Source organism: Sminthopsis crassicaudata, chromosome 1, assembly GCF_048593235.1.
Source record: "Sminthopsis crassicaudata isolate SCR6 chromosome 1, ASM4859323v1, whole genome shotgun sequence".
NCBI classification, from domain to species: Eukaryota; Metazoa; Chordata; class Mammalia; order Dasyuromorphia; family Dasyuridae; genus Sminthopsis; species Sminthopsis crassicaudata.
Window position 1 is genome coordinate 267,949,792 of NC_133617.1, and position 24,698 is coordinate 267,974,489.

General features: G+C 35.2%; 1 protein-coding gene across 11 annotated transcripts in view; it reads left to right on the forward strand.

Annotated features, from left to right (window-relative positions):
- Positions 1-11,830, forward strand: part of CHD7 (chromodomain helicase DNA binding protein 7) — a 224,135-nt gene extending 212,305 nt beyond the window's left edge. For 9 of the 11 annotated variants that reach the window (XM_074278743.1, XM_074278750.1, XM_074278752.1 and 6 more), the window contains 6 exons: positions 1,996-2,223; positions 2,480-2,923; positions 5,069-5,290; positions 6,503-6,643; positions 6,803-6,907; positions 7,860-11,830. In XM_074278743.1, coding sequence (XP_074134844.1) covers positions 1,996-2,223; positions 2,480-2,923; positions 5,069-5,290; positions 6,503-6,643; positions 6,803-6,907; positions 7,860-8,789 — 2,070 coding nt within the window. In that variant the 3' untranslated portion in view covers positions 8,790-11,830. The remainder of the gene's footprint in view (positions 1-1,995; positions 2,224-2,479; positions 2,924-5,068; positions 5,291-6,502; positions 6,644-6,802; positions 6,908-7,859) is intronic. The other 2 variants (XM_074278751.1, XM_074278753.1) reach the window with 2 other exon arrangements.
- Positions 11,831-24,698: the final 12,868 nt, after the last annotated feature.

Here is a 24,698-nt window from a genome sequence, read left to right on the forward strand (position 1 = left end):
TGAACTTATACTTGTCACCTACAAATTTTGTATAAAAATATTTTTTTGTGTTAATGATTCTTGAAAATTCCTGAAAAAAATTGCTTTTAGCAGACCACCCAAAAGGAGTGGGGTGACAAACCAGGGATGATTGGGGAGCAGGAAACTGTAGGATGTGCTTTACAACTTTTTAGTGTAATAAGGTTTTGCTCTTTTTTTTTTTTTTTTTTTTAGATAGCATGGTTTACTAACATGAATTATTTCCTTGTAATCTATACATTATTGTGTCAACAGAATCACACTCAGTCCTAGGGTTACATGAGGCCTTAATCCAATACAAGCCAGTCTTTCTAAATTCACTAATCTACTTTAAACAGTTTTCTTTATCTTCAAATGATTACCAAATGGTTCTGTATCATTGTTCTTAACCAGAATTAAGTCTCAGAAGTTTTCTCTGTGCCAACATTTCATTTTATCTTTTTTCTTTTGCATAGGATCATGTAATGATAATGAATCATAATTATGGATTTTATCTACAAAAATGTTTCAGTTTTGTTAGAATTTTAGGAGATTAAATTCTGTGTAGGGTGAGGGATAGAATATCATTAATCATTTCAGTCTCAAACATCTAATGTTAAATGATTCTTTAAAAAAAAAAAAGCAAGCTATGTAGGTAAAATTTTATTGTTTAGAAAGCTAATCACAGTGCAATAAGGGTGATAGAACGAATGAGAGATTAAGAGTTAGAAGACTTGGTTCACTTCCTGCTTCTCCCTCTTTTTACCTCTGTTAACTTGAACAAATCACCACATATCTTTGGGCCTCAGTTTTTTCATCTGTGAAATTAGACTGCATATATGACCTGAGGTTCTTTATGGTTCTGAGTCCGTGTTCTCTGTGCCTAAAAGATGTTATATAAACTTAGAGAAATTAGTTTTATTGCTGAATATAGTAATTTTGCCCTAAGTCCATTTTCAATTTGGTTCTGTTTTGAAGACTAAAGAAATAAAATAGGAATAAATAGAGCCATCTGGTATAAAGCAAAATAAAACAAACTTGCTTTAATAAGCTTATTTCAAGGGAAAAGCAGGTCATCTGTTGTAGCTTCTACAGATGACTGGTAGATTATTCCTGCCAATCAGGAAGGATGACCTTATATCTTAATCATCAATAATCATTGCTTAAGTTAGAGGAATAGAGGGATACTGAAAAAATGATTTTGTTTTTAAATTTCAAGATCATATTCTCAGAGGAATTCTTTTCCTTTACTGTCTCCTTAGTTCCTGCAGAAATTTATCTGCTTTATTGAATACAGAAAGGAGCTTTAGAGATGATTTGAAGGGTTCATAGTAACAAGCATTTTTAATCTGTGGCAACTCAGTCTAAGTAGACTAAAAGCTGTAATTAGAATTTTTTAATGTACACGCTTCAATGAAATTTGAAGTGATAATGGGTGTGGAATGCAAATTGACATTCATTAGATGTCCCTAGGTTGATGCCCATTTCATAATACTGAACTTTATTAATAGTGACGCTAATGAGGAACAACTTTCTGGTACAGACTTTTAGATCCAGCCTGTTGGATGTGAAGGTGCCAGACCTCAAGATGCTAAACACAGATGTTCGATGTTTATCCTGATGACAAAAAACTATATTCCTAACCAGATATGAAGTTATCAGCTTTATAAATGTCAATGGAAATCTACTTTTGAAGAATTTTTAAAAAAAAATTTTATTGTAATTTTTTTTTTTTTTGAGAAGCCAGTTGTATGTGTCTTCTGTTATTTCAGTTGTAATAATGTTCATATGAGAAAATCAAAATTCTCTGTCTTAGGGTTACCTGAGGACTTAATCCATAACAAGCCAGTCTTTCTAGATTCACTAATCTACTTTAAACATTTTCCTTTATTCTTCAAATGATCACCAAATATTTCTATGTCATTGTTCTTAACTAGAAGAAGACTCAGAAGTTTTCTCTGTGCCAACATTCCATTATCTCTTTTCTCCTTTGTATAGGATCGTGTAATGATAAACCGATTAGATAACATCTGTGAAGCAGTGTTGAAAGGGAAGTGGCCAGTAAACAGACGCCAGATGTTTGATTTCCAGGGACTTATGCCTGGTTATGCATCAACAGCTGTGGACAGCCCCCTACAGAAAAGGACCTTTACAGAACTTTCAATGATTGGTCAAGCTAGCATCAGTGGTAGTGAGGACATTGCTGCTTCTCCTCAGTTGTCAAAGGCAAGTTAGAGTGAATTTATTTATTTAATATAAAATAATTTCTATGCCTTTTTAAAAATTGAAAATGTTTATACTTGTTCAGTTCCTTTTAGAATAAAAAAGGCTGTCATACAAATAGACTCTTCCAGATTCTAATTTTTATTCATAATAGGCTAATTTATTTCCTTTGTTTTATTTTTATTTGCTTTTTGAAAACCAGTCAGTAAACCAGATATAGCTTTCTTCTTTACAACTCCACATCTTCATTTTTCACTAGGATGATGCACTCAACCTATCAATCCCTCGTCAGAGGAGGAGAAGGAGGAGAAAAATAGAGATTGAGGCTGAAAGAGCTGCTAAGCGGCGGAATCTCATGGAGATGGTGGCTCAACTGCGGGAGTCTCAGGTGGTCACAGAAAATGGACAAGAAAAAGTTGTAGATTTATCAAAGGCCTCACGAGAGGCAACAAGTTCTACCTCAAATTTTTCATCTGTTACTTCAAAGTTTATCTTGCCTAATGTCTCTACACCCGTGTCTGATGCCTTTAAAACTCAAATGGAACTGCTACAGGCAGGTCTCTCACGCACACCCACAAGGCATCTGCTTAATGGCTCCTTAATGGATGGAGAACCTCCCATGAAGAGGAGGCGAGGAAGGAGGAAAAATGTAGAAGGGCTTGATCTGCTTTTCATGAGCAACAAATGGACATCATTGAGTGTAGTAAGTCCAGTAGCTAGTTTTCATTCGGTGTGCACTCCTGTTTCTGTATCTGGTTGATTCACAGTTAAGGATATCAAATCTGGTTGTTGCCATTGAAAAACTAGATGAGATTTGGGAGTTAACAGAGCAATAAGTATTATCTGACAATCATGGAGGTGACTTATTGGTTTCCCAACTTATCCAAGAAATCTGCTTCCTTTTCTTCCTGTGTTTATTGATTCCAACTTAGTTTAGATGTTTTCTCCTTTGGTTATGATTTATTGATTACTGATTAAAAAATATATTTCCCTGTGGAGTTCAGTGATTGCCTATGAAATAACTTTAAAAGAACTTATAAATTCATCAATGTATAATACACTTATCCTTTCTTCTAATTTACCACCATGATTCATTAAAAAGACTGGCCATTATCACTGAAAGATTTCAGAAGTACTCCTTCTAACCTCAAAATTGGGGACTGAATTATAGTACTAGATAGCTTATTCTAGGTGAACTCTAAAACTATAAGCTGGTACTAGAAACTCTTTAATCTCTATGACTTCTATTTAGATTGTAGCTAGATTTGTTTTTGTGACAGAGCCAGAAGTGCTTTCTAAGTGATAAGACTCAAAGAAAATATTTCTCCCCACCCAATCTCCTACCCCACTTTACATTCCTCTTCATGCTATCTTTTTACCTGTCTTATAACCTTAGAACTTAGAAAAAAATTTATGCAAATGGAATCAGAACCTTAGATTATCATGTTGAAAACTCTTTATTTTATGCATGTAGAAGGAAACTGAGACTCAAGTATCTTGCCTAGATAATAAATATCAGAGGTAGAATTTGAATCACCTTTCTTTTACAGAGTGAGGGTGTTGATCTCTATGAATTCCAAAGTCCTTTCCAGCTGTTGAACTATTAGGTGTCAAAAGTTTCACCCAAGTTTCCTGTCCAAGTCTAGCACTCTTTCCAATGCATCATAATAATTCTCTAGTGATGCAGTATGATGTTTTGTTAGGTATCTATTGTACTCTGAAAATAGTGAATCCATAAGTTACTTACAGTTATGTGAATGCCCTCTGTAAAAGAAAATAAGAAACTTGCCTTTAAGATAGTAAATGAATCCTTGGGAGTTGCCTGAGGTGTAGATATTATGTGAGCTGTCCAGGATCATACAGCTAATAAATATCAGGGTGGCCAGGATTTTCTAATTCCAAACTCAGCATTCTATCCATTACTATACTCTCACTATACTGTAAATAGTAGGTACTTAATAAGACTTAACAGAATGTTGAAAAGTAGTGATTTAACTATAATTTGGTGTATTCTTTTAAAATGGCAATTGTATTAAATATGTCATCCTCACATGTCATACTGTCACTAATGTGCTGCCTTCCTTCTTGAAACTTTGTATGCCATTTTGGCATATCTGGTTGAATAAGGCAATCTTCATAAATTTTGGAAGTTCACAGTCACAAATTTATTTTGTAGGAGCTATTTACTTTTTCTTTAAAAAATTTGAACTTTGTACATACTTTGCCAAAGAACTTATATCTAAAAGAGCAGCAATTTCAATTGAAGATATACTAAGTTGAAAAAAAATAGAACTAGTCCACTTCACAGTGATATTATATAAACTCAATGAATATTATCCTGCCAACAAAGTAGTACTTTGGGAAATGCACCAATGATTAACTTTACAAACTTCAGTTTTTGTTTTTAGCAAACTTCTTAATTAATTTCTCATAATGCTTTTGTCCATGACCCCCCACAAAGAGCCAAGTAATCTTTACAATTCTTACAGAGGAGATACATAGTTAGAACTGTTTCTTCATTTTGGTTTATATCTCTCTCAGACAAATATAGTCTCAGAAAAATAGTGTCTTAGGGTTTCAAAGGTTGGGAGGTTCAAAGGGGTGACAGGTTGAAAAAGTATGAAAATTCTGACTGAATTATAAATGAGAGGAGCATTGTCAGTAATTGCTGTTTATAGATGAAATTAAAAAATGCATAACTTATTTAAAAGTTAACATTTTTGGAACTTTTATCTTATCTAGGTATGAAGTCTCATGATACTAGGGTGACATTCTCCTTGGATATGGTACAATATTGGAATATTTTTTGTTTAAAGTAAGAATTAAAAGAATTGTCATCTTTTCACAGGAGGATGCTGAGGTGACCAAAGCTTTTGAAGAAGATATAGAGACCCCACCAACAAGGAACATTCCCTCTCCTGGACAGCTGGACCCAGATACTCGCATCCCTGTCATCAACCTAGAAGATGGGACCAGATTGGTTGGGGAAGATGCCCCTAAAAACAAGGATTTAGTTGACTGGCTTAAACTACATCCTACCTATACTGTTGATATGCCAAGTTATGTACCAGTAAGTATCATAGAATCACTGAGTTGGAAGAGACCTTAGAAAAAGAGTTCTGAACCTTTTTTGTGTGACAATCTGGTGAAACTTCTGGATTCCCTTTTCATCATAATATTTTTAAATTGCAGAGAAAATACTAAATTTCAGTTAGAGAATAGTAAAAACAAAAATGTAATTCTTTTTCCATCCAAGCTTACAGACCTTCAGTCAATAGAGCTCCAGGTTAAGAACCTCTTTTTCAGAGTCTAGCTAGTCCAACACAGTGCAAAATTTCTTCCACAACCTCTTTAACAGATTTCATTTAGTCTTTTTGATTGGAATGCTTCAATCTAAAAACTATTCCATTAATGTAAATCATTATTGTGTGAACTCTTTTAAATAGCTTTCTAAGTAATTATGCTTATGATCAGCTAAAAAAATCTTAGACTTTGTTCTTATTAAATCAGATCTACTCCATCCTAGACATGACTAATTTTTTTTTAATTTGATCATCTGTTCCATTAGATTTCTTTTTTTTTTCCTCTTCATCTTTCTTTTCTTTCTTTCTTTCTTCTTTTTTCTTTTTTTTTTTTTTTTTTTTTTTTAGTTTCAGTTATATTCCAGATAGTTTTCAATCTTTAATCTAACCTATCCTAACCAAGTTGTTGCTTTCTCTTATTTCTTGATATCCACAAGGCCAATCTGCCTGAGCTGGGAGTAAAAAGGGCAGTATGGTATTGTGTAACAGCCATAGCCTATAATAGCATAAATTATTAATTAAATATTTAAAATTTAATTCATTGATCATGCCAATAATATGTAATAATGAGAATTAAGACACCTATTAACCATAATATGTATTTATTTACATACATACATATGTGTACATATATATACATAGTTATATATTGTTAATTTATACTTAATTTATGGCCTTAATGTACATGATACATAACCAAGAAAATTTTACTTTTTTTTTTTTTTTTTTTGCTGAGGCAATTGGGGTTAAGTGACTTGCCCAGGGTCACACAGCTAGGAAGTGTTAAGTGTCTGAGGCCAGATTTGAACTCAGGTCCTTCTGACTTAAGGCTGATAATCTAACCACTGTGCCATTTGGCTGCCCTGAAAACCTATTAAATGTTCCTTAAGCTTTGCTGAACATTGAAAATGACTAATTTTATTGAATATTTGGTAGAAAAGGCTAAACAACAACTTTTCTTTTCTTTTTTTTTCTCAAAGAAGAGTGCGGATGTGCTGTTTTCCCCATTTCAAAAACCGAAACAGAAACGACATAGATGTCGAAACCCTAACAAATTGGATATCAACACCTTGACAGGAGAAGAAAGGGTACCTGTTGTAAATAAACGAAATGGAAAGAAGGTAAAAATTTTTATGAAAGAATTTTCTATCAGTAGTTCTTATTTCAAAAAGGTAGTTTTCCTAGTAATTTATTTCTAAATAGGAAAAAGATCATTTTAAAAAGATTATGTAAAAGTATATCTATAGTTTAAAATAGTTTTTTTTAATGTCTTTAATCAGATGGGTGGGGCTATGGCTCCTCCAATGAAGGACTTGCCCAGGTGGTTAGAGGAAAATCCTGAGTTTGCTGTGGCTCCTGATTGGACTGATATAGTAAAGCAGTCTGTAAGTATGAACTCATTGTATACATATGTAGAAAGAAAATGTATGAGTGTGTCTGTGTGTGTCTGTATGTGTGCGTGTATGTGTGTGTGTGTGTGTGTGCCAGTACCAAAGGAGATTCAGGTGTTTTTATGAAATCTTTTTTAAACTAAAGGAACTGACACTATAAATCTGATTTGACTACAGGTACAATAGTAGTAGCTTAATTTTTCTCAGCTTTAGTTACAAGGAACATTAAAATTTTTGCATTGGATTTCAGAAAGAAGAAATTGTCAGGTAATAGTCATTCAGCCCCACGTGGAAGTCATTTAGAGGTAGGCTGTTCAAAGTCCTCTTCCAGCTTAACAAGGATATATTTATCCTGTTTAACTGGAAACCAATTTTCTCTTTTTTAGCTCATCAGTCTGAATTTGGGGAAGCTGCTAATAAATGGGCTGGTCTATACTACTTCAAAACATATGCATCAAGTTAGCATCATTCAATAGGAGAACATAAGATAGAAGATAAAATGTTTACCATCATAAAATCTATTGAACTTAGTTGGAAATATTTGTTAGTTTAGAGTTACTAGATTTTGATCCACAAGGATTCATATGAACAGGCCTTGCTTTTTGAAATGACTTTGTATTAATTGCTGTAGAATGTAAACTCTTTGAGAGCAAGGACTGTTTTGATCTGTCTTCATATCTCTAGAGCCCAAAATAGAACCTTACATGATAGTACATGTGTAATCAATCTTTGTGGAATTGATTGAATTTTAGCACTTGAAATTCAATATCCCCTTGGAAATGAGCTCAAAGATGACTCTTAACAACAATAAAGGAAGATTATGAATACTTTAATTGTTTTAAATTCTTCCATTCAGGATGTTAAGTACTGCAATGGAATACACCATTGCTGGCTCATTTATAAAAGTTGCTGGTAGCTTTGACCATGTGTCCTTTCCCCTTTCTAGGGTTTCGTTCCAGAGTCCATGTTTGACCGTCTTCTGACAGGGCCTGTTGTGAGGGAAGAGGGGGCAAGTAGAAGAGGGAGAAGGCCAAAAAGTGAAATTGCCAAAGCAGCTGCGGCCGCTGCTGCGGCTGCCTCCACTTCAGGCATCAACCCGCTGCTGATGAACAGCCTGTTTGCTGGGATGGATCTCACGAGCCTTCAGAGCCTGCAGAACCTACAGTCTCTGCAACTGGCAGGACTTATGGGCTTCCCTCCAGGACTTGCAACAGCTGCTGCTGCTGCTGCTGCTGCTGGAGGCGATTCTAAGAATCCTGCCACCATGCTCCCTCTGGTGTTGCCAGGAATGGCAGGGTTGCCCAACATGTTTGGACTTGGTGGGCTGTTAAATAACCCACTCTCAGCTGCTACTGGAAACACCACTACTGCTTCCAGTCAAGGAGAACCTGAAGATGGCACTTCAAAAGTGGAAGAGAAAGGAAATGGGAATGAAGAAGAGAACAAAGACTCTGAGAAAAGCACAGATACTGTTTCTGCTACTGACTCTGCAAATGGATCTGTCAGTGCTGCTACTGCCACAGCTGGATTGCCCTCAAACCCTCTAGCCTTCAATCCTTTCCTTCTGTCCACCATGGCTCCAGGCCTATTCTACCCATCCATGTTTCTACCTCCAGGACTGGGAGGATTGACACTGCCTGGTTTCCCAGCATTAGCAGGACTTCAGAATGCAGTGGGATCCAGTGATGACAAGGCTGCTGACAAAGCTGAGGGAGTTCCCTTTAAAGATGAAGAACATCTCGAAGGCAGTGATGCTGAGGAAAGCCTAGATAAGACTGCAGATTCCTCCATTTTAGAAGATGAAATAGCACAGGGTGAAGAACTAGACTCACTTGATGGGGGGGATGAAATAGAAAACAATGAAAATGATGAATAACCAGTACCAGTTACAGTTAAAGTGTTTAAAACTTTTGACAAGTGGTAGTCCTACTGTTTACACTCACAGTTAATGTTCATACCTAGTTTTTATAAGCTGTTCTGTAACATAGTGTAGCAAAAAAAAAAAAAAGTCTAAGTCATGTTATACAGATGTGTCAAAAGGTATCTTGGTCATTAAGTATTTGTGCAGTGCATTATTTATTATCCCTAGGAGAGATGAAATTTGAGAGGTGATCATGTCTTTTTAAGGAAACTTACATAATGCTCTGCTTTTTTTTTTTTTTTTTTTTCTTTTGGTACCATTGGTATTATAAAAGCAGCAATTTGTAACAGAGTGGCACTAATAGAAGGAAGTGCTGCTTAAAGGAAGTATGAAGTTATATATTTAATTTTTTAATTTTAATTTTTTTTTTTTTTTGCTGTGAAGGTCAAGATGAAATTTACCATACATATCATATTTGCTCATTATTTTTGACTGTATGGGAGTTCCCACACTTGCTCACACACACATACACAAACACACACACACACACACACACACACACACACACTCTGACAATCTCCAAGATAGTGTGAATGTCTCTGTCTTGAGACACAGCAATAATAAGGCAGCTGTTGAATGTGAAGAGTACCTTTTGGAAATTAACCCACTGAGAAGGTTCTTACAGGATAAAACTACAGTTCAATTATCTCATGATCTTGTAATGCACTGGTATAAACAAAAAAAAAAAAAAAAAAAAAAAAGAAAAAGAGAGAGAATCAGGTACCTTTTTTTAAATTAAAGGACTTTGTTACTTTAGCCACAAAGCTAAACAGCATTACCTCAACTCTAAACTAGCCTTGAAGTTTACAGACATGACTTTGTAAATGTATTGTTTTTCTTTGTTGTGATGTCCTTTTATTTTTTCTTTGAAAACTGCTATCATGTAAGATAAGATGTAAATTGCTGCCAACTGTAGTAATGATACTTTTAATAAAAGTGACCCATGATATGCAGAGATGTAATTATAGAATGTAGTATTTAGGGAAATCACAACTGGTGTTCACTCTATTTTTTTGTATTTGCAATAGATGCCAATACAGCATTCTGCCTTTTGTATGGTTTCTTGATATATCCTCTTATACTAGATTAGCTATTAGTAATACTCTGAACTGATTGTCTTTGAATAGACAGAAAAATCTTGAATTACCTTCACATTATTCACTCTAGCTAACTACAGAAATGCACACAAAACCCCCTGCATTACCCCCTCAAAAGGGCATCAGAGACTGAGAATACTTAAAAATGTGTTCAGCATGTGATAATATGGTACACTAAAGAACAAAAGGGCAAAAGAAAAATGAAGCTTTAATAGGCACAATATCTAGGTCATTTATCCTTGGTTAATGGATAGAAAAACACAATGCTGTAGTGTCAGCAAGGGACACAAAGGCTCTGTGGTATCCTGTAGACCAGTGCTTGTGATGCCAGAAACCAGTGTGTCAAACAACCTACATGAAACTAAATCTGACCCACTTAAAAAAAAAAAAACAAAAAAAAAAAAACTAAAGCCTTTTCTAGAGAGTTACCGATTTGTACCCTTTGGTGACCTTTGATATTTGAGATAATGCATCATCTGAGAACTACTGTTTTCGATCTTCTGTGTCACCTGGACAAACAAAACTAAAAGCTAGAGAGCAGAGAGGAAAAAATGGAGTAGGCAGTTGTTTTTTATTTATATTTTTTCTTTATATACTCCAGAAATTAAACTTTTTGACTTTAGTGACACTAGGTTGAATATCACACACGCACACACTGTACCCAAAGTGCCAGAAAGGGGGACAGTTTTGAATCTTCACCTAATAATGATACTATTGCTTTTCCCCCTTGAAAGTAACTTAATATATGGTGTGTATTAGAAGAAGTGCCTGAAAGGGCATATATTCTGAAAGGGAATTCTTTGAACACAAAAAATAAAAAATTAGAGGTCAATAAAATGAGAAAGGAGGAGAATAGCATACAAATGAATTGTTAAATCTATAGTACAGTAACTAGAGAACTTTATAGGTCTTGAATAAGTCAAGCTAGAATTTGTAATGAAATAAGCTAGAAAGGGAAATTTTTTATATCTTTTTTATGGACAAGTTTTTTTTTTTTTTTTTTTTTTTTTTAATGAGTAGAATATACAATGTATATTTATCCATCCATATTGGAAGATAAATGTTATGATTAGTTATGACTTTCACCATCAGTTATTAGCTGCAGTCCAAGTAGAGTAGTGTAAGTGATAGGCCAACTATTGACCATCACAGCATAGCCTACAGGACACGTTTGTTTAATCTTTGAAGTTACTTAAAATTCTATATTGAAAAGTGTAACTGCATATTTGCTCTCTACGAGAGCTTCAAGGTTAAAGATCTAGGTGTCTGCCTACTTAGGAGATGTTTTTAGTTCAATTAGGGTCACAACTCTATACAAGAAAGGATTTTAGAGGCCATTTAATGCAACCCTCTCCTTTTACAGATGAGGAAACTGAGGTGTCCAAAATCATACAAGTGACATATGTCAGATCTGTGATTTGAATTCAGATCTCATGACTTGGCACTCTTTCACTGCACTGAGAATGAAATAGTTCCCAGCAAGAAATGAAGTATTGACAGATGATCCTGTAGGATACAGGTGCTTCTACTTCTATATTTTGTCTTTACTCACTGGTGAAATTGAAAGTATTAAATTTGAAGTTAGAGTACTTGGTTTTAAATGCAAATTCTGCCATTTTACTCTGTGATCTTTGCCAAATTACTTAACTTCTCTGGGGACTCTTTCCTCATTTGTCAAAAAGAATATTGGTACGGATGTTGTTTAAGGTCCCTTTTAGCTCAGAGTCATAGGATTGTAGATTTATGCTAAAGATTTTTTTCATGCTACATGTACTGTAGGTATGTTTTAATCCTTTAGCATCTGTATTATTTTATCCAAGGACATGTTAAGATTGTGCACTTACTAATATCTACTATGGTTTTAGTTTTTAAAAAAAAAAAAAAAAAAAAGGAAAGAAACTTTGCATCTTTTGGTTTGTTTTAGTGAGAGTGAAATGACTAGAAAAAGATTACATGTTAAAAAAAATATTTGAGAGGAGATCATAGATTTGGAAAAGAAAGGGACCTTAAACACCATCCAGTCCTCCCCTCATTTTACAGATGAGTAAATTGAGGCTGAAAGAGTTTACATAAATTACCACAAGTTATGTGGCCTCTAAGGGCCAGTGTTAGGGTTTGAATTTAGATCTTCTTCACATTAAGCACAGCATTAATAACCACCACTGAGAAAAAGAAAACAGTGAAGTAGTCCTAGAGAGAAATTCCTACCCACCACTTAATTCTGGTATTTAATTTTGGTATATCAAGTGAATAGCTTCCCTTCCCCACCCAATGTTCAAAAATATTTTACTATACTTCTATTCAAAATGTTTGTGGTAGTGGCAGTAAAATATACTCTCAATATAATTAAAACAAAAACCCATTGCCATTGATGCTAATGTTTTGTTTTTTTTAATATGTCCCCCATTACATAACAAACTTTTTCAAAGTGCTGAAGGGTTTTTTATTTAATTGCAGATAAGAAGCTCTACAAATTACTTTTTATGAATGAAGATGGAAATGAACTGCCAATTACTATAAATTCTGTAGCAAAGCAATTTAAATTACTAAGGTACTAAATAAATGCTAAAAAGTAAAATGTAGCCTCTTTATAAATTCCTTAGCTTGATCTCTTGCATAATGGATAATTTGATGTTTCCTCAACTTGGATTAAAAAGTGCCATCATTTTGTAGGCATTTTATGGTCAAGTTTGCATTTGACATGAGATGACTAAGTTAATGGCTAGGCAATTTCATTTAATGCATCATTTTTTTGGCAAAAATTATTTCATGACTAGACCTTTTGTAGATTCTTATCCAAATTTAATGGTAGCATATTGGTTTTTGAAGTATTACAAATTCTTTAAACGCTTTTACATTGCTTAACTTCTTCCATTGCTTTTGCACATTTCTTTTTCCCTTCAAACACAAAAATAAAATAACTTAATTCTTTGGAATAATTTTGGAATTCATCAGCCCTCATACCTCAGAACTTTTAAAGTACCCTGGAGTTCATTATAATACAGTTATGAAGTTCTAGCCTTTTGTAAGATATATGTGGATAGGTGTACAAAAATGGACTTGTGAATTTTGCACTAGTCAGTAGAGTGATAGTAAAATTCTAATATGTAGTAAATAAAAAAGGCAAGTCAAAACATTAAGAGCAAATCATTTTGTTTTCTGGTGTAATATGTCTTCCTTATCTTTCTACCCCATGATATTAATCTTAAAAGCTTGATTTCAACATTCAAATAGAAGAAACATGATCTCTCTCTCTCTCTCTCTCTCTCTCTCTCTCTCTCTCTCTCTCTCTCTCTCTCTCTCTCTCTCTCTCTCTCTCTCTCTCTCTCTCCCTCCCCCTCTCCCTATTCTCTCTTTTTTTTTTCATCCTCCTTCCCTCCCTCTCTTTTTCTCTGCTAAGGGAGAGATGCTACAATGGCTTAAAAATCATTTACAATCCAAAACCATCCTATAATTGTCAGTCTCTTCTCCTCAAGGGCCTTTAAATGTAGAAGTAGGCTGATTCACTGAAACTTAAGCAGACTGTAAATTTAATAGTGTGAGGAGTACACAAGATATTTCAGAATAGAAAACTCATCCTCTTGACATGTTCAACCCTGTTTCTGTGGGAGTCAGGAAGCTGTTAACATTTTAGTATTAATCATTTTTGTTTTTTAATTTGCACTGGTGAGTTCATCCATACCACACCCCTATGGGTTAGGGAAATATGGTGGCTACTGCCTTTTGCACCATTGAGATGAAGTCAGGGACCACATAGTAAACAACAATAGAAGGCGTAAGGCTTAGAATTCTTCCATTTAAATCTTGGCTTATTAGGATACTTAACCATCTTCCTAGAATGTAAACCATGTTAGTGTTAGTCTAGAATGAGAAAAGATGAATCTTCCAGAAACTGGGCTGTGAGAGAACAAAGCATTTTACTAAGGAGAGTTTCTGCGTGTATCCTTTGCACATAGTAAGTGCTTAATAAATGAATGATTAATTGATGAACTGAGGAAACAATTTTATGTTCCTTACCAATGACTGGTGACCAAAAGAAAATTTAGCAATCTGGAAATAGATAACTTTAACTTGCCTGTAATATCACTGAGAACAACTTTAGGATAAAACTAGAACAATTAGCTGTGCATTTTAAAATATTTCCCCAGTCTTTTAGAATTTATTCCTTAGGACCCTGTGGAAAGTGGGCACTCAGCTCAGCAAATAAGGACTGACTTCACTTTAAGTGAACCTCAATGTGACTCCTCTTAGATGCTGATGTGAGTGAGCAAAAGCAGATATGTAAGTCTGGAACCTATAGTTCATTCAGGAGTTTGCAGTAGCTGCTTGGTTTTGCTCCACCCACAGGGTTTTCTGGGCTATTGTAGGACTCATAAAGGATTTGCATATCTGTGGCTGCAGAGCTAATGTTCTCTCCCTCGCCTCAGAGGCCCTGCAAGGCAATTCCATGATCCTTTTCCCTCTATTTCTAAGGGTTAGCCGAAAATAAGGGACGGCCATTGTGTTTGACTGCAGAGGCATTGTTCTTCACCAGACAAAGCTGGCATGTTTCTCAGATTCACAGTTTCTGCTCCTTCAGCCATAGCTGGCTACTGAGAAGCAGCTGGGCAGACCATGAATAGCCTGAAGTCTTTCTTAAAACCAATTTAAAAAAAAAAAACACTCTAAACTCCCAAACTCCCCCTTACTCCAAAGATGTGAACAAACAATTCTTTTCCAATAACAGTGTTATTTTATTTAGGATGTGGTGTGTGTGTGTTTTTCCAGATAGGAGTTTTTAATAAGTAATGCTGTAATGGCGTGCAGTGTGGAGTACCTGATTCTGCCTCTTTTTCCCTTACTCTTAATGGAAATGCCCGCATTAAGTGACAGATTATTTGCAAGAGACTGATTTCCATCAGCATTATCAAAAGCATTGAAATAAAACATTAAACAACATTAAAACAGAAGATTTTTCCTTCATCCCTCAACCTAAAATGGTAGTTGTGGAGTTCAAATTAATTTTTGTGAGTTCCTCTAAATGATGTCCAGGTATCATCTGTGTAGACAGTTTTTAATCTTATCATTAAAACCTTCCTATTGTGGTCCTGAAGAAGCCAGAATTCTGCCTATTGATACCTGAGGTAAAGATAGCCTTGAAGGCTCTTGCTTTTATGTCTTCCTTTGGTATGGTTTCTGAATAGGTCAAATGAGTAAAATGAGAAAATTGTTCTATGGCTTTTAAGAATATGAAAGTGACAGTAAGGAATCTAGATTCCAGTGCAATCTTGTTTGTCAAGACAAGTGCTAGTGGGTGCGGGGGAGGGGGAATGAAATACATAGAGAGGTTTCTCCTGCTTTGTGAGTTTAAATATCAATTAACTGAGTATAAGAGCACAAGAATTCATTTTAGCACAATTTCAACTAACAAATTTGTTTCCATACACAAGAAACTGCTCCTGCATATAGTTGAAAAATCTAACCCCAAATATACCATTTTCATTTGTATAACAAGGGGGCAAGGGTAAGGCAACGTAAAGGTTAAAATGTGTGGATCAGTGGTATGATTAATTATAATGCCAGGCTATTCATTCAGTATCTTGGAATCTCAAAAGATTCTATAAAGCAGGGAACTTCTTCATCCCTTTGAGGAGCTACCAGAAGCTTCCATGTCTTGAAGGTCTATGTGATCTGATGGTAGTTATTGAGTATAATTTATCCTAATCTACTACTGTCAATTGTGGTAAAAATTTATTGGATAATCAAAGAAGAGAATGTACTAAGCATAGGGACTAAAGGAAAGGCTTGTCTTCAGTGGCAGGCTCTGTGAAACTTACATTAATGCTAACTTCATAGAAATGGTAGTAGGAGGGAGATGCAGTGTTGGACAACTCTGTCCCAAGCAGAACCACTTGGGGCTCATTTTATTTTTTGTTATAGGAACATATATATGTTTTGCTAAAGGGGGGGAAAAAAGGTTGAATTTAATTTTCTACCAAAGAAAGGATCAGAATCAGTTTTATTAAAGGATGAATACAATGATAGTACTGCCAAAAAAAAAAAAAGAAAAAGTTTGTATATGAAATGACCACTTACAAAACATGTGTGTTGTATTCATTTTAAATTTACATTCTTATATGCCTAATAACCTGGTTTTTCAGCCCTAACTCAAGTTCAGTCACTTTTGAATGACTGAACAGCTTTAGTCTTAATTCAGACTCATTTAGATAAGACTACATCCTATCTTGACATCCCAAGTACCCTAAGAGTAGGAGAGAGGTTTAAATTTGGAGTATTTATTTAAAAAAAAACAACACATATTAGATCCATAAATCTAAACAAATATTTATTGAGCACCTGTAATGTATTAAGTACCATGTTGTGAGGAATAATTCAAAGATGCCTGTGACACAATTCCTGTCCAGTAAGGAGTCCACAAAACATCTGGGGAATAATGATACTATTTTAAATTTGTAGGACAATTTATAACCTTAAAAGCATCTTCACATTTATTTTGTCTTTATAATAATCTATGATGTTGGCTGATTACTCAGTATGCTACTCATTGGGTATAGAAACTTGAATCCCCAAAGGTTTCATATACAGTTATTCCTTCTGCATCTCACTTTCTTCATCAAAGTGGCAATGTATTAAGAATTGGCATAGAAATTAGGGAATTTTGGGGTGGTTTTGTGAAAGCTGCAGGTGACACAAGGCCAGCTAATGACACAAAGGTATGGCCAAATACTTAATCCAAATTTTTAAATAATGTACTGTGAACACATCATAAAAGAAAAAAAAAAATTAGACTTTTGGTATGAGAGGAAGACCAAAAATTTTTACTTGGATTTTCCAGAAGGGAGAGGGGAGGGATGCCATGGTTCTAACTCCTAGGATGTGGAAAGGATGACTGAAGTAGTAGAAGCTGGGACTACAACTCAGGTACTTTGACTTAGCCTAGGACTTTCCTCTACATTGCACTCATAGTATGACCTAGGTAAGGAAAACCATTTCACCTTTAGGAGCTTTTTCTGTATTTCTAAAATAGGGATAATAATACTTATACTTCTTACCTCAAGGACTAATATGAGGTTCCAATGAGATAATGTGTTTTAATCATAATGATAGCCAACATTTCTATAGTACTTTAACATTTGCAAAAAAACATTTTACACATATTTCCTTTGATCCTCACAACAACCCTGAAAGGTAGGTGCTATCATCCCCATTTTAGAGATAAAGAATCTAAGGAAGGGAAGTTGTGTCTGGCCCACAAATCTGAAACTGAATTTTTACTCAGGTCTTTTTGACACCAATTCCAGTTCTCTATCTTGCCACCTAGCTGCTTAAGTGTGTTGCAAATATTTAAGCAAAACATGTCTGTTATTTGTCCATATAATGTGTCTATATGCTAACTAACAATTTGAAGCAGTACATAAGTGTAAATATCCAAGTGGTAAGTGACATACTGATTTTGAGGAGAGAATGAGTACAGTGTGTTAGAGTGATAAGGAAAGAACTCATGGAAGTGCTTGTCCTTAAAAAAAAATGGTAGGATTTAAATAGATGGAAAAGATGAGAGAACAGAATGAACCAAAGTGGAATGGTGGGAAAAGACGTGACATGTTCATGGCTTAATAGGTGATCAGATTTGCCTTTCTATATATAGTTCTATAGGTTTGAAAAATAAGCATTTTCCTCCAAGGAACTGACTCTATATAGGAGGAAAAGAGTAATGTATTTAGATTCTCTGACTGTGAACCCCTCTGTGTGAACTCAGGCAAGACAGTCTCAGAAGCTCAGTTTCTAATTTGCAAAGTAGATGACCATACATCCTAGGTTCCCTTCCTGTTCTAATCCATAACTCTGCTGCAAATGTTATTTTTGTTTTACAGAGGAGGAAACTGAGAAGTTGGATGATTTTCCTAATGTAACCAAGCTATTAAGTACCTTGTTTCCCAACTTAAGTCCAACTTTTTTTTTTTTTTTCCATAGATCTCATTGCCCAGTTCTTCTTATATGGTGAGTAATAAAGAAAGGTAGGATGGTCAAGTGGAGAGTTTTCAATGCAAAGATTTCCCCCTTTCCTTCCCTGCCAAGAAAAAAATATACTACATGTTAACCTTTCCCCAACATGGAACTATAGAGCTAGAAGAGACGTAAGGGATCACCTAGTCACATTTTACAGATAATTAAACTGAAGCCTAGAAATGGAAAGTAACTCATCCAGCATCATATACGATAAAACAGAGAGCTAAGATTGTAACTCAGATTTTTAGCTCCAGATTGAGTACATACAAAATTGCCTCCCTTTCCAATTTAGTACTTACCAGACAGGGAAGATTAGAGTTTGAACTTGTAGGCAGAGGAGAGCCATTGAGGATTTTTGAACAAGGGGGTGAAGAATTGAGTTATTGCTTCAGAATATTCATCTATTAATTAGTAGCATGAAAGCATACTTTCACTTAAGAATGAATTAATATGTGGTCAAAGACTAAGATATGAACAGGAAAGGCCACTGAAATTTACAATTGAACTGAATACACTGAATGGAATTTGTGCTTTTAATAAAGCACTTCCCTTCTCTGACGGTAGATCTTAACATCTAGGATTGCTGGCAATACTATCCCAGCAGCAATACAGAGAAAATATTTTTCTCATATTTGTATAAAACACATTCGTTATGATTACTTAGAATAATCACATTGTTCAATTTTGTAGTAAAAGCAGCAGCCAATAGAGTGAATAGAGAGCTGACCTTGGGTAAAAATCTGACTTTATGTCCTGCCTCTGACATGCACTGGCTTGTGTGACTGTAGGAAAGTCACTTCTCATCTCAGATTCCCCCCCACCCATCAGCTCTCTAAGACTAACTTATAGACAGGTTGGACTGAATTTTCACACTGTTATTAAAAAAAAATAGCTAGTACATTACACTAATGCATAGTCCTAGTATGTTATTTTTTCCTCCTAGCACATTTGAACCAGACTAATAGGCAAAAGGGAGTTCTTTTGTGTTGTTTTGCTCTGAGAGATGCTGCTAAAGGAGGGATATGAGGATAAAGGACTTTCAAAAGCCTCCCTCTGAGATTATAGTACTTAACTGTCCCCCACCCCCACTCCTCCACAAACCAAATGCCCTCAGGATCTGGGACACTTGTCTCTACTTGTCCTGCAATTAAAAATTTAAAAATCCCCTTAGGATCAATACCCTATGCCCTCCGAGGAGTAGGTAGTTTATTTGTGTGGTTTTGATTTAAGTTTACTTTTATATTTCACACTATCCTTTCAGAAGCCCAGGACTCCTAACAACCTGCCCGCCATCACTCTCCTGTGCTAGCAAGCCTGAATGGTGATCAAGTTGCTGTTATTCATTATTCAGTTCTGAATGAGGCTATTCCTATGCAACATGAGAGCTACTGGTATCTTGTAGGGCAAGCAGGAAAGAAGGAAAAGAAGGTGTTTTCCAAGATTTAATTTGACCTGGACTATATAAGATAAGGATGGAATTTGGGTTTATACCGGAAGAAGGGGGAGAAAGGTGTGGAAATACTCACCCATTATCACAACAGGCATCTGTTAACTGAGGCTTTGTTTTAAAGAGCTCTTGGACAAAAAGATTCCTAGGAGCTAACTACTCACACTTGATAAGGAATGACTAGAAACCCACCAAACAAACAAACCAAAAAACCCCCCATTGGAACTCAATTTAAAAAGAGCTTCTTAAATGTGGTCCTTGGGAAAGGAAATTACTCTGAATGTCTTATTTTCTTTCTACTGTGGTTAGGAGTAAGGTAGTTTTCCTAAATTAAAGAAGCACAAGACTGCCATTGTGGGGCAAGATAATAGGGTTAAGCAGAGTAGGGTTATGGGAAAGGACACATACTGGACTGGGGGGATGGACAATTTAGGCTCTAGCTACTGCTAGATAAATGTATATAACCTTGAATATAATTTAACTCCTCTAATCTCCAATTCCCTCATCTATGAGATGATGAGGATATAATGTCTAAAGCTCCCTCTCAAATTCTGAGATTCTGGTCTTTTTCTGAGTGACAGGGAAGGGGTGAGGGAAATTTGTTGATTATGAGAGAAGGGCCATCTCTTCTTGGGGCTTCTATGTTACAGATGGTATAGAGATACCCAAATAAATTGAGTCCCTTCACTGGCCCACATGTACAGAGATGCTCGATTTTTTCCCTTCCTCCTTTCTTCTTTTCCACCCCCATCACATCATCATCCCCTCCAAATCTCATCCTCACTAGTTTTGGAGGAAGTAAGAACATAAGAAAAAACCAGCTTCTACTTTGAGAGTATAAGCAAACTGACCGCAGTAAATCTGTTTAGGTATCATCATGTTTGACTTTAGGAAAATGGCTGAGCTATGGGCAAGGTAATTCGAGAAGATATAAATGGCTGCATTATAATAAGTAGACACCTATTTTAAGCATGATCTATGTTTTTGAGAAAATTCATTATAATAAGTCTTACAACACCAACCTCTTCAATGAATTTTTCATGTCTGCATACCAAGATATATATAAAACGATCGTAATCATATACCTTTGGGGCAATGCTGAGCGCCAGCTGTTTCAGGGATGATTTATAGGTTGCCATGCTCAAGGTTAATAATCAGGAGGAACAGGTTACAGTATGCAATGTATTTATGTCAGGTTAGAAGTTCAGTAGTGTAGATACCATGTTATAAGGCAGCATACCATTTTAATTATTTCCTTTTTCCCCTGCATTTCTATGCAATAAACTAAAAATAAATGATGTTTTATATAGGGGAGCCTCTGCCAAGTAGAGCTATCAGCGATGCTTAGCTTTGTTTAAAGGGAAGCTACATCTAGAAAATGGGAGCTGCACATCTGAAAACACAGCTTGAAGGTACTTAAACATCTGTGTAATGGGCCTATGGGTGGGGTATGATGGAAATGCATAAACATTGGAGTAATTATTATCTTTTTAAATTTGTTCTACACACTTCCCCTGGCCAGGATTTTTCAAAGAGGAATTCTAGAGAGGTGACATACACAGTGACATATTTTACAGAATTATAGACTTTAGAATTTGGAAATTACCTCAGTATCCCAATTTCCCACATACCCAAAGAGAAACTCCCACTATACCATTCCTGTCAAATGGTTATCTAGGCTATTTCAAAACCTCCAAGGGCAGAGAACCATCTAGATAGTCCATTTCACTTTGGAACAATTGTAATCACAAAAAAGTCTTAGTTCATCTGATTCTTTCCATCCCCAAGCTTTGTCATAAAACTCCTTCTTGATCATTTTACTTACTTCTATGACTAAATTTATTTCCATTATGCAGATCATTTCCAATTCAACCGGTCCTTTCTCACTCCTGAGAGTGCATTCCTGCATTTCCAGTTGTCTACTGGATATCACTATATGGATGTCCCACTGATACCTCTTCAAGTTCGTCTTTCCCCCAAAACTGGTTCCTCCGGAAATTTTCTTGTTTCTATTGGTGCAACCACCACTGTTCTAGTCAGCTAGCTTAAACCTATAAAATGATCTTTTACTCTTTCTTCTCTTTTATTTCATCACATTTATTTAGTCAAGTGTTAACAATTCTCCCTCCATAATCTATCCTTTCTTGTTCTCTCTGATTTCCATCAGCCAATGGGATCAATCTATTATTTTCACCTAGAAAATACTGTTAGAATACATAATAATATAACAATCATATTGTTATAACCTTCTAACCAGTCTCTTTTCCCAACTTTTTTTTACCATCAACACAGTTATCAAAATGATATTTCTAATAAAGAGATCTGACTACATCATTTACCTTAAAAAAAAAATCTTCAACGAATCATCATTTCCTATAGACTTGGGCTATAGTGTAGTGTATTAGAAAAACTGATCTTGGGAACTCAGTGACTTTGGTTCCACTCTCTCTTCCAACATTGAGCTATCCAAATACTCATGAGGAAATCATTTTACCTCTTTGAGCTTCAGTTTTTTTATCTGTAAAATGGGAATAATGATACTGATAATACCAATCTAATAGGGTTGTTTTGAGAATCAAATAAGATCATATATGGAAATAACTTGTAAATATTAGAGTGCTTTATCAATATCAGATATCATTATTAGCTCATTCAAGACTTAATTTAAGACTCTCCACAATCTTAGTTTTTAAATTTTTTATTATATCCACATTTCACATTTGTCCACCTCACTCTACCTTTAAGCCAAAGTTGAACTTACTATTTCCTGACCTTGTCCTGTTCTTTCTTGCTGCCCTGAACACACTGTTGATATAATTTTCTCCTTAAACCTTGATGCTCACCTCCTCTATGAAAAATGTTCCATTTCTCAATAAAAGTGATCTCTCCTGAATTTCTTATAGCACTTTGTCTACACATCTCCTTTGTGCTTATCATATTCTAACTTGGATCATAGTTATATATCTACCTCATCATTCCTATTGTTAGCAGCTGAAGACAGATACTCTATCTCTTGCTCTCTCTTCCCCACATACTAATTTCTTTTTTGCACTTATAATTATTTTTAATTATTTGAAATGCATGAACACTAAAACAAATATTATTATTACCTATAATATATCATAACTATTTGTAATTATTTGATTCTCATTTTTTTCTGAGTGGGTCTTTTAAAATTTGGAATTTTTTCATTGCTAAAATTCAGTGAGAAAATTTAATAGCAAAAACAAGATATAGAAAAAGTTTGAGAACAAAGATACAATAATTACAGTAATAACTTTGTATCTCAAGGAATAATTTCTTTCAACACTTTTAGTCTTAGAAAATTCTCTGACTTTTTCTCGATTCAATATAGTCACTAATTTACTGAAATTTAACTAGTTCCTAATTCTACAAAACCTATTGCACCTCTTCAAATTCAACCTTTTTTGTTGTAAATTTGTTGTACCTAATTTGTTGTAACTTGAACTATTTCCTCAATCATCATGCTACTAACCAAAAGAACATTCTCCCCGGGGCCTTTCACTACCAAGAATTAAAAAGTAATTTGGGATGGAAGAAGGATAATATTGCTAGATCCAGTATAGAAATCTATTTCCAGCAATACTTCTCCCAAGTTCTCTTTTTCAGGATAATCTTTAGCACAATCTTGGGATAAGGGGGAAGGAGATATTTATGGGCTGATTTATATACCTTTTCTGCCCCAACACCCCTGTACACTGCGATAGAGTGGAAACAGGCTAAAATGGATATCAAGAATAAGCAGTTTAGAAATGATGTGGGGAAAGCAGAAAACATAATCAGTCCATTGACTTTAAAAAAAAAAATGGACCTGGAATTTTATTGGGATAGTGATCTCCCAGGGAGGAAATTCCCACTGTGAATGTAGATCTCTAACTGCTTTACAATTTGTATTCTTGAATTATTGCATAGGGTCACTGAGAGATTGTCTCCTTGCCCAGAGTCACACAATCAATATGTGTGGAAGGTGGGGCTTGAAACCAGTCTTCCAGACTTGAGATCGGCTCTATAACCACTCTCTTCAAGAACTTTAGGATGCAAAAATTACTAGCTGAGCAAGTCACCTGTCTTTCCTCTCCTCTTTTTTAGGTCCTCCTTTCTTTCATTCCCAGTCCAGTAGAAACTTATCTAAGTAAAGTTTTAAAGGCAGAAAAAAGTATCTTTATATATTAAACAAGCAATCTTGTAGCACAGTCATTTAGTAATACCTAATGCTCTTGTGCTACTTCCTGAACATCCTCTGTGGGGCTTCACTGCAGGCCTGCTCTTTTATAATGGGGTCTGGTACTCCAGAGCTTTCTCTTCCCCTTCCCCTAATGCACCTTCCTGCCCCTTATTAAAATTTACATAAGACAATTCCTAGTCCCTGAAAACCCAGATCTTTGTTCATGGAATAATGGGTGATAAAAAGGGCCCAGATGTCATTCCAACCAGGCAACATTTTAACTACTTTTCTGGAAAGAATGCTTTAATATAAAAACAAAACAAACAAATAAACCCAGACATTTGAGGCAGAGAGATTTGGAGGCCAGTCTTTTAGAGCTTCTTAGATCATAGCACCGAGAGGGCAATTTGGAAGACTGTCCCTTGAGACTACACACACACACACACACACACACACACACACACACACACACACACGGATGGATATATATATATATATATATATATATATATATATATATATATATATATATACATTACATATATTACATTATGTTTATATATATTACCTATAATGTATTTTATATATATGAATGATATTACATATATTCCTATATATACACATATGAATACACACTAATATATTTGTATTTATGTTTAATAGATTAAAAAGTGACAGGCCATCTAGCTCAGCTCTTATTTTATAGATGGGAAACCTAGGCCTATGGAAATCTGGCCCAAGATCATGGAAGTAATATACATCAGGAATTAAACTCAGAGTCAGAGATTCTTTCTCCTTTCTTTTTTCTCTTTCTTTCTTTCTCTCTTCCTTCTCTATCTCCCTCTCTCCCTCCGTCCTCCCTCTTTTCGCCTTCTTCCTTCTCCTGGTCCTCCTCCTTTTCCTCCTCCTCCTCCTCTTTCTTCTTCTTCTTCTACTTTTACTTCTTTTTCTTCTCCTACTCCTCCTCTTCCTCCTTCTTCTCCTCCTTTTTCTACTTCTCCTCTTATTCCTTTTCTTTCTCCTCCTCCTCCTCTTCCTCTTTCTCCTCCTCCTCTTCCTCCTTTCTCTTTCTCCTTCTTCTACTTCTCTTTCTCCTCTTCTCTTCTTTCTCCTCCTCCTCCTCC